At 36.2% G+C, this 15,936-nt stretch overlaps 1 protein-coding gene and 1 non-coding gene across 2 annotated transcripts in view; one reads left to right on the top strand and one right to left on the bottom strand.

Annotated features, from left to right (window-relative positions):
- LOC149067029 (malonyl-CoA decarboxylase, mitochondrial-like) overlaps positions 1-15,936 on the top strand; it is a 72,457-nt gene that overhangs the window by 55,344 nt on the left and 1,177 nt on the right. The window contains exons 7-10 of the mRNA XM_089252880.1: positions 2,908-3,013; positions 4,334-4,477; positions 5,306-5,530; positions 6,267-6,372. Coding sequence (XP_089109006.1) covers positions 2,908-3,013; positions 4,334-4,477; positions 5,306-5,530; positions 6,267-6,372 — 581 coding nt within the window. The remainder of the gene's footprint in view (positions 1-2,907; positions 3,014-4,333; positions 4,478-5,305; positions 5,531-6,266; positions 6,373-15,936) is intronic.
- On the bottom strand, positions 14,962-15,035 carry TRNAT-GGU (transfer RNA threonine (anticodon GGU)). Its single transcript has one exon. It is a non-coding gene; the product is annotated as a tRNA-Thr (tRNA).

Genomic DNA, 15,936 nt, shown 5'->3' with positions numbered 1-15,936 from the left:
CGCGCCCCCACGTTAATATTCCAGAGGAACTTCTAACATATAGGGGATGCGCTGAAGCTTGCAATTCACCAAAGTTTGCAATCCGACCACTGTTCATAACATTTTGAGGTACCCCCACAGCCAGAAGTTACTAGGGTTAAGGTAAAATAAACTGATGGCCGGCCAGGTGTCGTGCAATCCTGTTATTGTCAAAATGGGTCTTCAGCAGCTGCTTTGCTGGTATTGCAATGTGCATCTTGATAGAAGTTCTATCCACACACTGATGCTGTGGAAGTGCCGAAATGATGTGGTTGCACAAAATAGATTATACTGCTGGCCAAGTACAGCATCATCTACTTGCACATTTTTCTTTCGCCAAAGAAAATTCCATTGCTTCAGGAGTATCCATGCAAATTTCCAAGTCATTCTGACCAGTACTTATTGTATAGTTTTTGAATCAAAACTTTAATTATAATCACCCTATATATAACTGATTATTTTTCATAAATCTGTTACTACTATACAGTAGAACCTTGATTAACTGGGCTTAAATGAAAGTATAAAAAAAAACCTGTTGAATATTAAGGATGGGTGATATACAGTGTGAGATGTGCTACTTCTTATGGGAAAGAAAATGAAAATGTCTGTGAGGTAATGTAACTACTAGTGTGTACACTAGTCTTTGTCCTTTAGGGACAGCTGGTGTCTTTATTGGATTATAGGACCACCTGCCCCTAGCATGATGGTATCACTACCAGGGGCGGTCTTAGGGCAGTGCGACCGGTGCTGTTGCACTGGGCACTAAATGAGAAGGGGTGCCAAAACATGAGAAGGGCGAAAAATGGGAAAATGATTTCTACCCGCTCTAGGAGGAGCACCAAATCCAAGGTAAAAGGGCAGAAAATTGGACTTGAAAATTGTAACAAACCGTACACACACAACTGAACATCTTTTCGGAGTTTCATGGATCTTGTTCCAGATACCCGGTTAGTAACTGTAAAGCTTCCTATGAGGCTCCTAGACAGTATCTCTGGTAAGGTGTGACCACAATGGAACTTTAAAAGGACATCGTTTTGCTTTTAAGAAACTAATGAAGAACGTATTTTGGAAGTTCAATTGAGTTTTTTAAACAGCTTTGTAAACCAGATTCTACGATCATGAAACCCCCCCCCCCCCCATTATGTTTTTTAAACTATAAAAAAGTGAGGTGCAAAATATATATTGCTTTATTCCATTGGGATCGTTGTCCCAAAAATATGCTTCACAGCATTATTTTACACCTTGATAAGGTACTAGGTGGAAGAGAATTGTGCGTTATCGTTGAGATTAAAGCCGAAGTCCCGGAGGTTAAAAAAAAAAATCTAGAGGGAAAAATAACCCATTCTCACTGCCATTTTAACGCATGGATTCACCCGGGCGCTGCCCGGGATCCTCAAAAGTAGAGGGGCCCTCACGAAAATGAGATCTAGTTAAAATTATCTAGAATTTACTAGGCAGGGCCTCAGAAAAACCACTTGGCTAGGGGGCCCACGATGTTCTTAAGATGGCCCTGCCTCTTCCCCAGGTCCGTAGCATGCTTTCTCGGGGACAGACTTTTCTTGAAATGGTTATGCTCAGAAAAAGGAGTTACAAGTGCTCCCCTCCCATTCTGCTCGGGTCACCATCCAAGTGGCTTCGGAATAGTTACGGGCCTGCCCAAGTTGCAGAGCACGGTGCTTTAACTGGTGTTTGCCTGCCCCTTCCGTTTCTTAGTACTGGGTCTGAAAGGGATAATTTTAAATGAAGTTCACATGAGTTTTATAAATATGAAAGTAATCATACGAAAATATCACTTTCATTTAACCACTTTTATTATCAGTTTAACCCTTACGCGTGAAACTATGCTTATTTTACCATAAAATTCAATTAAAATAAGTATGAAGAAGATAGATCCTTTGTGATGAGTACCCTGCACAAATGTGTGGCGTTTTTTAATGTTTTTAAATCAAACAAGTTGGGTTTTTATGCTTGATTACAAGTTGAATGGTGGTAATCCCATTTTAGGAAGAAAGCTTTTCCGACTTCTTCGTCCCTTAATATCCAACCAAGAGGGGGGGGGGCGATGGGGACGATCACCACACACACAGAGTCTGATAATATGGTAGAATGAATATGTCCCGTATTTTACGGGACAGTAATGACTAGCAAACAATTGCCTCTTCCGACACATCACCCTGGATCCGCACCTGGGGGGGGGGGGCTGACTACTGTTTTTGCACCGGGCGCAACTAGGTCTAAGACTGGCCCTGATCACTACTGTTGCTGCTGCTTGGTGAAAGGAAAAAGAAACCCTGTGAGATAATACACCACTACATTTAGATGTATGATACAATCCTTATTCATGAATTTGGTAAAGATATATATATATATAGAGTATCAGAATGTAGCCAAAGGTTGGAAAATGTGGTAAGACTTTAAATAACTTCATATGAAAAATATATATATATTCAGGCCACTTTTATGAGATTTTTTGAAAAAAACCACTTACACCATCTTATAGCGTTTAAAGATATACCATCAAAATATACCCCAAGAATATAAAATGTGATAAAAATGAAAAATTTTGGCTAATAATGAACCAATATGATATTTTTCAAGGAAAAAATTATATTTAGGCCACTTTTATTGGACTTTTTGAAAAAAACCGAACTGGTTTTTTTAAAAAAACCACTTGGTTAAATCCAAGGTTTAAACCAAACAACCCTGATACAAACAATTGTCATCAAAGAATGCATGGTCTAACATGAAATGAAAATGTGCTAGTGTGTTTCAAAATTGCCGCTCCGCAAACATTGAAACAGCTACTTCCCAATTGATGAATTTTCAAATCTAGTTGCAAAAAATGTTATTGTGGCTGGTTTACTGACACTGGCAATAATTTTTTTTCAGACTATCGTCTCACCTCAGAATGAGTGGACTGAATTTTCTGACATTAGTGAAGATCCCAGAAAAATTGGAGCTGCAGTTTTTTACTCAATCACATCAACTCAAAGAGGTGTGTGATGTTTTTTAAATCTGAATGTGCAATGTGATGCCAAACTGTAGATATGTCTATTTTCCTCTCACTTGGGGGTTACTTTAATCCTAGAGGGATAACTTTGCACCAATCCAAGATTCATCTCTCAATGCCTAGCTCCAATTTCAATAAAAATGTCCAAATTGTTTTGATTATTCCTGATGTGAAATATTATCAGTTAACTCACACATTTGAGTTAGTGATGCATCTGTTATTTTTGATATCGTTTGCCAAATTTTGCTGTGATAGTTGGGGGGTTTCACCTGGAATTTTTGTTAAGAAAAAGTTTAATTTCCTGTCATAAAAACGCTTAATTAGAAAGTAAGTGTTTATTTGTACAAATGCGGAAACTAATTGTCTTCTAAATCTTACCTACAAAGTTGAAATTCACTGATTGTTTTTCATTATATGCTTGATAGTAATTTGATATTAAAATTCTAAGCAAAATTGGAGCTACTTTCCTCCACCCAAAAAGTTTTGTAAATCCACCCCTAAGTTGTTTTTTACTCCGTTTTACGCTTAATTCAACTCAGTATCAATCCTATCATGTTCAAAATGGATATTGCTTTCTTTGTTTGATAAAATAATACCATATTTCATTCATATTAGTTGCTTTATTTACATGTTGAATGAGATGAATTGCACTTTGATTAATTTTGATAATTTTTCCCATTCAAGATGATAAAAAAAATCCATATCCTGTCAATTTCCCATTTGAAAGAATTTCAAGTGGGTTGACAGTGTTTCAAACGAAGCTTTTTCATGCTAAGAAGTAATCAATATATAAGGTAGTGCATAGAAACCCCTCCTATGGCTTACTTTGCACCAATTTTGAAAAGCTAATGAAAATTTGAAAAAAAAAACTTGTTATATGTTTTTTTATGGCAACAGACCTGTTCTCACATCATCTCAGAATATATTAACGTTTTAGAAAAAGAATACAATTTGAAGGGGGAAGTGCAGGATTTCTTTTCAACTAGTGAGTGAACTGTTAGTACCAGTACTTTTCTTCTGCTAAATTTTTAAAGCTTGCCTGAAATTTGTTGGGAACTTCAGTTGAATTTTGTTTTTGGCTTATTGAGCAAAATCTAATCTCCCCTTTTTCCCCCCCAGATATTTACTTGGAGAGGATAAAAATTAATCATTGTTATATATTATACAATAAGAATGTTAAAAATGAATAAATGCTTTTAAAGAGTGGCATTTTCATTTCTTACTAATCATTCATGGATTTTTATTTTGAAATCCAAAACTTATTTCAACGATAAAAGTATATTCATGTGGAAAACTTATTTTCAGGCTTGCGTGGCATTGAGTTGGGTAACTATTTGATAAAGAAAGTTGTTGGAGAAGTTCTCAAAGAATTTCCGCACATCAAGAAATTATCATCTCTATCTCCGATTCCTGGATTTCGGGAGTGGTTGCTTCTTGAAATAAAGAATGGTAAAGAAGGTTTGTTTTATGCATTTGTCAAAAGGGTGGGAAAAATCAATTGAAACAATATTTGTTAGGGTAGAAAACATTCGAAACAATAGCAAGTTAGTAGTCTCCACTGGGAATCAAATTGTGGTTCTTTTATAATTTTGTTAAACATGCTAACCAATACATAATAGAGTCATGGGCTTTCTTTTTCGTAAAACATGCGTTTTGTGCTGAGTAAAGCACATCCTCTCTCAGCCATGGCCCCTATAAGGGCAGGGCTGACAGGGCCCGGAACAATTCTTATCACTTTTTTATTTTTCACACTAAATTAACCATAGAGGGGCCCATGGAAACCTGGTTTGGGACCCCCCACCAATGATCCTTTTCAAGAGGGTCTGCTGTAGGATATGGGGGGCCATGCTCTTAGCTTCATCAATAGACTCCCATGTGGAGGCAGTAATGAGATGGTCTTTTCTCAGCCTATAATGTATCAAGGAAAGAGATTTTCTTGATACTAATGCCAAGACAAAACTTTGAAACGGTCTCCAGGCTTCAAACACCTGTGGCGACCACGAAATATATAAAATGAAATTAAAAACATGCGAGAGCATTGGCATGGTTACTATTTATACTCTATGCTGTATTGGTAAGTAATAATTGCCACATGCTCAACTTACCAGTCTTGAATTTATCAACTGTAAAATTTTTATGAAATAGTTCTATGGTACCAAAAAATATGACATTTCATTTGTCTCTCTACTTGCAAACTTTCAATTTATTAAATAATAAAAGTACAAGTCTGTTAGAGTTTGTATAGCATATATTGTATTCAGTTTTTTCATTTTCTAGTTTCATCCATATCGATCTTTAATGAAGATGAAAAGAAATCAATCCTTACAGCTTTAAATTGTCGCTCTGAAGAGAATTTTCATGAATCATTATACAATACCTTGTCTTCAAATCGATGGATAAATAATGATGAAGTGACATCTTGTTTGAAAAACCCACTTTTAAGACTTTGTACTCATTATTTGGTGAATGTTAAGAGGAGATCTTATGCTTTGAATAGTGTGGGTATGTTATAAGGATTGCACATTCAGATTTCACCTCCTTTTTTTTAATGTTTTTTAATTTATTTTTTTTATTATTTTATTTAATGTTTGCCAGTATTTTTTCCAGGACTGGTTCTGGACATTTTTCAAGTGTAAGAGTGAATGATTTTTTGGTGATATAAGAAATTGCCCCTCCCCTTCAGTTGGCACCTTAAAAAATTTCAGTTTGCACCTTGTGCGGCAGTATAATTTGCAGGATTTAAGATCCAGCCCTGCTTCAAAGAAATACAGTAGCTCGACTTGCAAGATCAAATCATTAGAATAAACAAGAAAATATAATTTTTAAATGCAATTCACAAAATAGAGTTAAAGTGTCAGACTCTATTTGAGGTTTTAATGTATTTATTATTCACCTTATCCAAGTTTATTATCATTATTATTTCTTATCCAAGAATTTTTTTGCTTTTTTTTGCTTTAACATCATCTATTGGGTGTAGCTCTTTGATCCCAAATATACTGGTCACCTGACATCATTTTGGTATCCCTCATCAGTATTAGTGCAATGACCTATGCTCTAACAGGACCAGGTTGAAATCCTGGCTTTGGGCAGAAATTTATTTTTAAGGGCTTTTCAGCATCTGGTGCATCTCTATCTTAATAAATGAGTCAGACTGATACTTGCTTTACCACAGTGTGTTTTATGTGTATGTTATACATGTAAAGTGAAGTAATTTGTAAAATATAATTACTTTTTGAAGCTCATTTCCATTTGCGCAATGGAGCAGTGTTATGGCGATTAAATTGGAAAGCTGATTTATCACCTCGTGGCCTGAGCAATTCCTGTGGTATCATGGTGAATTACAGGTATTTAGCTATCGAACTTATACAATCATGTTTGAAAAAATATGTGTATACAGTCAATTTGCGAACAGTTGCATTCCAATAACTTGAATATCTGTTCAAGTCAAAGTTTTCGGTAATGAGAGAATTAAAAAATAAATAGAATTTGGCGTTCAGCATTAGAATTTGGCATTCAGCAATAGAATTCAGCATTCAGCAATAGAATTCAGCATTTAGCATTAATATTTGGTGTTCAGCAAGAATTCAGCATTTTGCAACAGAATTAAGATTCATTTGTCTGCTTGTAAAACCTGAATGACTTTCTCATGAAAGTAGGATACAAAATAGAGACAGTCAAAAATCATTGTATTTTTTGAAAGATATGTATAGTCACTCCCTCTGTTATAGTGCTCCGTGCCACGCCGAACCTGCTTAGTGCCAGAAATTTTCTGTGAACAAATCTTTCATTTCTAGGCTTTACTCATACTAAACCATGATTCGATATAATGACAAACTCATTATAATGTCACAATTCTGCGTAATGAATGGCGGCATTTAATCGTGTTTCACTGAATACACTTTATTTATAGTCTGTTTCTGGTGTCTACACTTTATTTCTACTCATTCATGTATGTGTTCATTTCCGTAATACAGTATGTATGTCTAGTTTTATTTTTAAATATTCTCATTCAATATCATTAAATTAGAATAACTTATCTTGTCAAACTACTGGAGATGCAGAAATTTGAAATGTTTTATGATACAATATTTGTATATTGTGAGGTGATTTTAATAAATATTTTTTTCCCACTCTGTAATCAGGATTTCCAATAAGTTGAACTAATGGTAACTTAAAGTTTGTTGCTGGCAATTGCACAGGGAGGAGCTTGGGCTGGAGCCCTGTCAACCCTTGTGGGGGCTGTGCCCCTTTCACAATTTATCCCAACAATTCCTTAACATTTTTTTAAATAACTTTTTTTTTTTTTTGCCCTTTTGTCTCTGATTTGGCACCCTCCAAAGCGGACAGGAAATAATTTTTTTTAAGTCAATAAAACTTTTTTGCCTATCGACAGCCAATGGAGCACCCTCTTGAGCAGCGCCCTGTGTGGCCATAATGGGTCATATGGTCTAAGAGCTGCTTCTCTGCTCTATTACAAGGGGAAAGTGTGGAGTTTGGTTCCCTCACCTAGTACTTTTTCCAGAACTCTCAAATGAAGGCAAAGGAAATATTTTTCTGCTCACTTGTGCGGTCCCTAGAGCACCAGAAACACCTTCAAAATAAATTTCTTAACAAAAATCAACCCCATTATAACTCCATCATCTTAAGGGATGTATAACATAAGTGATGATGGCTCCCTAATAAGTACTGTTTTGAGGATATAGTTGTGTGGTATTGTTAAGAATAATAAAATAATTCTGGACCAAAAAGCAGAAAATCCTGCTTTAAAGGTAGGACGTATGGTCACGTACATCTTTCATGTTAAACAATGGTGTGCAGCTTCTGAAAAAAATCAACAAAAAACTGACCATAACTCCCGCTCTGATCCCACAAGAGATATAAGCTGGTTATTCAATTGAATAACCAGCGGGACTAGGTCATGAGAATAATTATGGCCAGAAAAACCTGAGGATGTCCACAGACCCCTGCCTCTTAAGCGAATGTGATATTATTGATGACTTTTGAATGTAATGAACGAGTGTGTGTATGGAACTGATTTGGGCCCTCCAAATCAGTTTATCTCTTAAGTCAAAATATCAGGTTTATCTCGAGGTCCCCCAGGCTAGAGCCTTGTCAACCTCCCGCCAGGGTCGCCTTTAAGGATGGCAAATAAGGCTTCGCACCTGGGCAGCAGGTATGCTCAAGCCTCCCCAGCTGCTGCACATTTAATCTATCGAGATTTTTTTTCTGTATATAATGGATATTCTTAGAAAAATTTAATTCTTTAAGGTTGACTCCTCAAAAATTTATTTTTGTGTAAAATGCCTTTATAATTTCAAAGTAAAACGATTAACAAAATAGGAAATACAGTCAGACTCAGTTGTAACAACACTTCTGCTATAACGCCTATAATTGTATGGTGGTCTTGGCTGATTCCCATAGAGAATAATGTTAATGTGAACCTTGTTAAAAATGAGAATGAAAGGGAACTACCTCAGATGTAACAAAATTTTCTTCACTTTTGTTTTCGTTTATGTTTTCTGAAGAAATTCCTAAGCTTAGAGCTGATCGCATTCATGGAAATGTTCATCTGTTATAAGTTTATATCTAACTTTAAAAAAAAAAAAAAAAATATATATATATATATATATATATGATTGGCTGCCCCGACCTGCTCATTGACATAATCAGAATACAAAACATTCCAGTATTTCACGAATGAAGAAAAAGGGAAAATATATCATGCACCCGGGGGGGAGGGGGGAGCATTGGTAGGGATGACAGGAGCAATTGCCAGAGTGACAATCTTGAGAGGGCAGCAGAATTTTAGGAGAAACAAAAAAATACTATAACAATCATAGACTTTTACAGTGAAGGGTTGGAGACCATACCTACAGAGGAGCATAGACTTGGTTGTAGAGAAGAGCTGCACATGCTTTTGTTGGCAAGACAAGGCTTGAGCTATGAAGAAAGACTTGAGTTCTTTGAGCCGCTGTGGTGGTCGAGTGGTTATAGTGACGGACTCGCGATGCGAGGATCTGGGTTCGAACCCCACAGTGGTGGTCGGCTGAAGTTGGTTTTCTGTGGTTCCCAACTTCAAGGCGCAAATGTGAGTCGATCTCCCCGTTAAAAAGTCTCGCCACAGTGAGCAACAGTCCTACAACAATAAATCATTCAATCATAACACTTCACTCATAGTTAGAAAAACTAGTGGCAGATGGCAGCACTACACATAACAAGCATTACAGAGAAACAACAAAACTTCACGTCAGGTTTCACTACATGTACATGCACATTCCCGCATGTACCGATTCGTTTGGGGGGTTCCGGGGGGGGGCGGGGCGCATGTGTGGTGTAGTAGTAGTAGGTAGGGCCTCCAAAAAATGGCTCGGGGATCCATGATGTTCTTAAGTCAGCTACCTCGTTGGGCAATTTGCCTGTTGCGGCGTTGTATTCGTATTTGAATGTGTTCACATTGGAAGAATGCAGGTGTTGTAGGATGTGATCAGCGTGTTTAAATTTTCAACGGGATGGATAGGATGGACCATGAGTTATTAATGTACCATCAATCAACTGCTTCGACAAGTTACCATTTAGTAAGTGACACTTCCAAGCATAGGTGCCAGAACTTGGGGGGCTGAGGTCATTTGACCCCCACCCCCAATAAAGGCCGCAGTAGCTGAGGTCAATAAGATTGACCTTGGCATCTTATTTTGGCCTAAAGGATGTCTAGAGGTGTAGAGGTGTTGTGAGTTCAATACCTGGTTCTTCCTTGTCAGAAACTTTCCCGACATGGGTGCAACAGAAATGGCAACATGACTATAGAAAAGATTGCTACCTCAGGGAGTCCCACACTGAGGGATTAGCATATCAAACACTCTGTGAGTATAAAAAAGGCTGCCATTCAGAATTGGCAATAAATTGTACGTCCCGATCTAATTGTTGGCCCTTGTGTACACAAAATGGCCATGGTGCAAATGATCAAATGACCCCCCAATAAACTTAATAAGGGGTCTGAGTTTCCCCCCAGCAATTCATGAATATACAATAGAACACACAATTTTGCCTGCTGCGTACGGGCAATTCTTGCCCAGAAACCCTATGAGTGGTATAAATCTAAGCTATCCCATGGGTGGAGATACGGGGGGGGGGGGGGCGTGGAGGGCACCGGCGTCAAAGGTGGAGTCGACTGATCAAATGTATATATGAATTGACATCATCATCATCGTGCCCCCCCCCAGCAATAATGACTTTGCCCCCCCATACTTCCAAGTCTATCTCCTACCCATACTTAGATAAGTATGAAAAAATAGTATTGAAATAAGAATAGTATACAATGTACATATACAGTAAAACCTCGATAAGTCGTCACCTCAATTTATCGAAAAATTGTGACGGCTTAAGCAGAGTGATGACTTAAGCGGAGTGCCGTCAGTTTAAATGTGCCTTATTATAAAACTTTATAAAATTCAAATATACAGTTAAACCTCCGTTTTAGGGAATAAAATAAAGCACAAAACTATTTTAAGTCCTCTATTCCATGATCTGTCACCTTCAAATATGAATTAATTTACCTTTGAATAAGGGGACACTTCTATGGGTGGCCCTTATTGAGAGGTTACACTGCATAGCATTGTATTAAAAAATAACTTTTACAACAGTAATAAATTTTTTTTCAGATCACAAAAAAAAAAAAACTTTTACCTTTTCGAATTTTACTTTTCTTGTATGGTTTTGTTCTTGTATTTCTTGTATGTATACAGGTGCATTTATAGTTTTTTCCAGTAATTTTCTAATTTAGACTGAACAGAGCAGCTATTAAAACAAATGACATTTTTCTCTAACACATTTAGTGCTTTGAATTCTTCATTGGTTGTTCCTTGAACAGATGTAAGGTAATCTCGAACAGTCTCTAAAGCTTCAAGAACTTTTGTTGTTTTAGGTGGCAAACAAATTTCCTCTATGTCACTTTCGTCACTTGAACTGTTATGTTTTTCCTCTGACAGTTCCGCACATAACGCTTTCACGGTCGCTTCTGAACATATCGCAAGGTTGTTATCAATGTCCATATAATCAATGATATCGGGAATATTTGAGTTTTCAAGATTTATGTCATCTAATAAATTGTGAAAAGTATCAGAATCAGGGTCTTCATTTTCAACCACACTTTGCTGATAATTACTCACAAACCCTGCGTGTTTAAACACATTTTTCACTGTTTTTTGTGATATTAAATTCCAACTTTTGTGGGTATACTTAATTGCATCTAAAACAGACACTTCAAACTTTTCATTTTCTTCAACAGCTTTAAGTAAATCTTTAATAAGCAATTTTTTACAACCTCGTTTAAATTCTCAAATTACTCCTTGATCGAGGGGCTGAAGAAGTGCGGTAACATTTGGCGGAAAAATATCATTTAAATGGCTTTCAAATTTTCAAGTCGAGTGTGAGCCGGGCAGTTATCTACTATGATAGTGACTTTCCTTCTTTGGTTTAAAAATTGCTTATCCAATTTACGAATTTGCTGTTCCCAAATTATTGATGATATCCAAGCATTTGAATTGTTATCATAATCCACTGGGAGGGATTTAATGTTCTTGAAGCACCAAGGTTTCCTGCTTTTTGCTTTTCAGTTCCATCCATATTTGCACCAAGCAAAATTGTCAAACGTTTACTTAGTTTACTTTTCTCCCTTAAATGCTAAAGTCTTATCGGGCAAAAGACGATAAAATAGTCCAGTTTCATCCATGTTGAACACATCCGATTCAGAATAACGTGCTAAAATATCCTTGAGGATGTGATTTTTCCAGTGTTCTACCACACTGACATTAACACATGCTGCTTCCCCGTTCACTTTCTTAAAGGAAAGACTATGTCTCTTCTTGAAGCGTTCAATCCAGCCATTAATACAAATACAACGGCAAAACAGACAAATTGTCCAACGAGGTGGCTGACTTAAGAACATTGGAAACCATAAATCTCTTCCCATTTGGAAGCTCTATTTTTTATTGGAACCATCTTTTTCTCTTTCTCAATCTTTCCCACAGTGACGAGTTAACTGAAATTAGCGACGAGTAAACGAGGGTTTTATAACATTGTTATCTATGAAAACTAAACTTGGACGAAGAAAACTGACGACTTAACCGGAGTGATGATTTATTAGGGTGACGAGTTAACAAGGTTTTACTGTATAATACTGTAATAGTTTTTTTCTTTCATGACATTATTGCTTTTATATAGGGTTGCTGTATTTGAGTTATGTTTGGCATCCACAGGGCTCTCACTCTTCATCCTACTTTTCTTACGTTTTAATAAAATGTCCTACATTTTTATTTTTTGATAAAATGCCTTTACTTTTGTCCTCCTTTATCTGTTTCATCCTACTTTCTAGTTTTTGTTCTACTTTTCACCAAATCCTATCAACAAAATTTGTGTAATTGATTTTAATTCAGGAGAGAATCATCGATATATTGTTAAATATTACTAATGTTGTAGATTGGAATTAATAATTCCGCTAAAGCAGAAATTGTAACGTTTTTAAGGGTATGTGGACCATTTGGTTTATTAGTTTTTATTTTGCTTAGTTTCAGGGTTCAACAAGTAGAGCAGTCATTAAAAACTTCTGTCTGGATGGAAAAATAATTTTGTATTTACTACTTCATGGTTTTGGGCAGTGACTAGCATTCATCATTCAAAATTATGGTGCACATTTCGTGTATAGGTGAAACGACAATTTGCATAACAAAGCACTTGGATACATAGTCCTGGTGCTTAAAAAGTCATTAATTTTCATTTCCTTTTTAAGGACCCTTAAAAACTCCGTAAAATCCTTCCAGCTGTTTCTAAAAAAAAAGTTGGCTTTTCCCCTACCCTGTAATATTTCCTGCTAAGGTTGATGAATGGTTGAGGATGAGTAGTACTTGATGCTGAAAGTCCCTGAAAAAAAGGAAAAAGAAAACAAGGCGTGAGAGATCATGGCACCTGATTAGTCTGACTACAGTGGCCACAACCGCTTCTGATATGTTGAGAAAAACGGGAAAAGAAGATTGGTGTGCTGTCGAAAAAATTGACAACGAAATTGAAATAAAGAAGTTAGCTAAGTTCTAACTATCATTCCTGCCAGAAAATGATGCTATTACCAGTGGTGGGAACTCTGCGCCAAAATTAACATCTTGCTCCTATAATGTATTTTTGTATTTTTCTGCATCAAATATCGCGTTTCTTTTTTTTTTGTGTACTTGGAACCTCCTCAAAATACTTTTATACCTGCCTTGTATGTGCATTAGGCCAATATTACACTATAAAAGTTTTGTGAAAACCTCTGATAAAATTGAAAAATTCCACCAATAAGATCACTGGTTGCATTTGCTTGAATGTAACCGATGGGTCTATTGGTTAAATTTTTAAAGTTTTATAAAAGTTTGAAAAAGTCCCTTTTATAAAACTTGAAAATAATGCAATCGATAATCTTATCGGTTGAATTTTTTAAATTTAAAAAAAAAAGCTCTTAAAAACTTTTATAGTGTAATCCTGGCTTTAGAGGAGGAAGAGAGAAATACTTATATTTCTCCTCTAAATGGTATGTACAATTACGTGCTCAGCGCATTAAATTCCTAGACTTTCGGAAAAGGACAGAAAAAAAAGTTTTGTTTTCGTGTGCTACGAAAAGATTCTTCCCCAGAGAGAGTGTTTTATTCCTTCGTACTTCAGTACCACCCCTTCCTCCCATCTTTCATAGTCGCACTTATAATTATCCAAGAAAATAATTTTGAAGAGTAATTTCACTCCTCTCTAAAATTTTAAGGGGAGGTATTTGAAAAAAAAAAAATTAATATTAAAATTTTTATGAAAAACAAAACAAACAAAAAAAATTACGCAAAATTTGAGAAACTATTTTCAGTCCTCTAGAAAATTTAGAGGATTGAAATTGAATTTAGATGCATGTTGGATTTTCCCAGCAAGATCCCGCTCCCGATTTTGTCCCCGAAAATCGGATTGTGGTAACCGCAGCTCCTTATTCAAATTATTGGTCCCTCACCAGGCTTTTCATTGTGAATCCTTGATCATATCGTTGATTCGTCAGCTGAAGATGGTTTATTCTAGTCCAATGTTTCTCAACAACCGCGCGACCGCGGTTTCCGTTTTCAATAAAAGAAAAAAAGTCGGCACTGCAAGCAGCAGAAATTACTATGGTCGATCGCCATTGCGTCAAATCCGATGTATCGTAAAAAAAATTCATTTCATGAATAAAAGAAAGAGCTAGTCTACCGAATTTGGAGTGTTAATTTGTAAATTTCGCCAGTTGAGTGTCCTGAAATTTGCTCCCATTTTGCAACAATTTCTTTCTGAGTATAACTGAAAAACAAGAAGGAAAATTGAAAACTTAATTTTAAAGAATTTGTGTATGTGTTGATCCACTTTGAGCGAGAGGTGAATAAAGAGTTTTATTAGAGAAAAATCTTTGTTAGCCGTGGTTTTTTATTTTGAATAATTGGGAGGGGGAATGAATATCACTTATATAATTTTATTTGTATGAGTCATATTTTTGACCGAAACTTGAAGGTTTTAGAACACTTTGGGGAAACAGAAAAGTATGGAAAAGTGTGTGCATTGATTATTTTATGAATTCTTATAATGCTTGGCAACGAATCAAAAGGTGTGATTTCTGAACCAATTCTACGTCTATATTTTTGAGAAGATAAAAAATTTGTTTGGCAAATTAAAAATTAATTTTTTGTGTGTATTATGCCCTTTTTTTTCTTGCGGTAAAACATAAGTTATGAAGTTTGCCATGACTCCTTAAAAACTCCTTAATTTTTATTTAGGAAATTTTGTATGAACCCTGAATTGTCTTTTGTATTCTTAAGGCATGAAGAAGCATAAACAATATTTATAATGGAAACAGTTATTTTCCGGATATTATGCTGAGGTGAGCTCGGAAAGAAAAGTCATCACGTCTCCGCCGGGACTCGAACCCAGGCCCTCTTGCATACCGGGCAAGCATGCTACCATCTACACCACTGGAGACACATGAATCTGCCTTCCTAATTTCACGCACTGTGTCGTGCGGCGCTGAAGTAGAGGCATTAGTAGCCTCTCGGAGAGGCATTAGTAGCTACTCTTAGAGGCTACTAATGCCTCTACTTCAGCGCCTCACGACACAGTGCGTGAAATTAGGAAGGCAGATTCATGTGTCTCCAGTGGTGTAGATGGTAGCATGCTTGCCCGGTATGCAAGAGGGCCTGGGTTCGAGTCCCAGATGACTTTTGACGACGTGATGACTTTTCTTTCCGAGCTCACCTCAGCATAATATCCGGAAAATAACTGTTTCCTTGATACCTCTGTCTGAGAAAAAAGCCATCTAAATCTCTCTAATATTTATAATGCTCAGCAAAGAGCTAGAAATAAAAGTGTTTCATTTGTCAAAAACGATGACACTGACATTGAACAGTAAAATGTAAAATAATCCATTTAAAAAAAGGATGGACAACATAGTAAAACCATCCAGTTCACCTTAACTTATTTACATTGAACCGTGCATTTTACACGTTTTTCACTATTGCTTTTTTTTAAGTGGTCTTGAAAGAACTTCATTCTTAAAAAACTTACATGCCTTCATAATTTGCTGTGCATTGTCGAAGAGAGTTGACGGAGTGGACTATAGAAGACTTCAAAAAAAGAATGTAATATATATTGTGCAGAGACAGAAAATAATTATCTGTGGTTGTGCTAGTACATTATGTTGGCCAAAAATCGTTTTTGTTACCAAGTAATTTCTGTCATTTTGCTTTGGCTCGAGCCAATCTTATAAGAAACTGAAATAGCACTATGAAAAAAAAATTTAATTACATTTTTTAAAGCAAAAAAATTTTTTTTCAAATTTTTTATTATGCTATGACTATGGTGTCTAAGGGAGGTACCCCCTTTCC

The sequence above is a fragment of the Pholcus phalangioides genome, unplaced genomic scaffold (genome assembly GCF_987345545.1).
Source record: "Pholcus phalangioides strain wild (caught in Gottingen) unplaced genomic scaffold, Ppha-v1.0 ptg000031l_1, whole genome shotgun sequence".
Lineage (NCBI taxonomy): Eukaryota > Metazoa > Arthropoda > Arachnida > Araneae > Pholcidae > Pholcus > Pholcus phalangioides.
The sequence above is the reverse complement of the archived record's forward strand: the minus strand, read 5'-3'. Positions and strand labels throughout refer to the sequence as shown.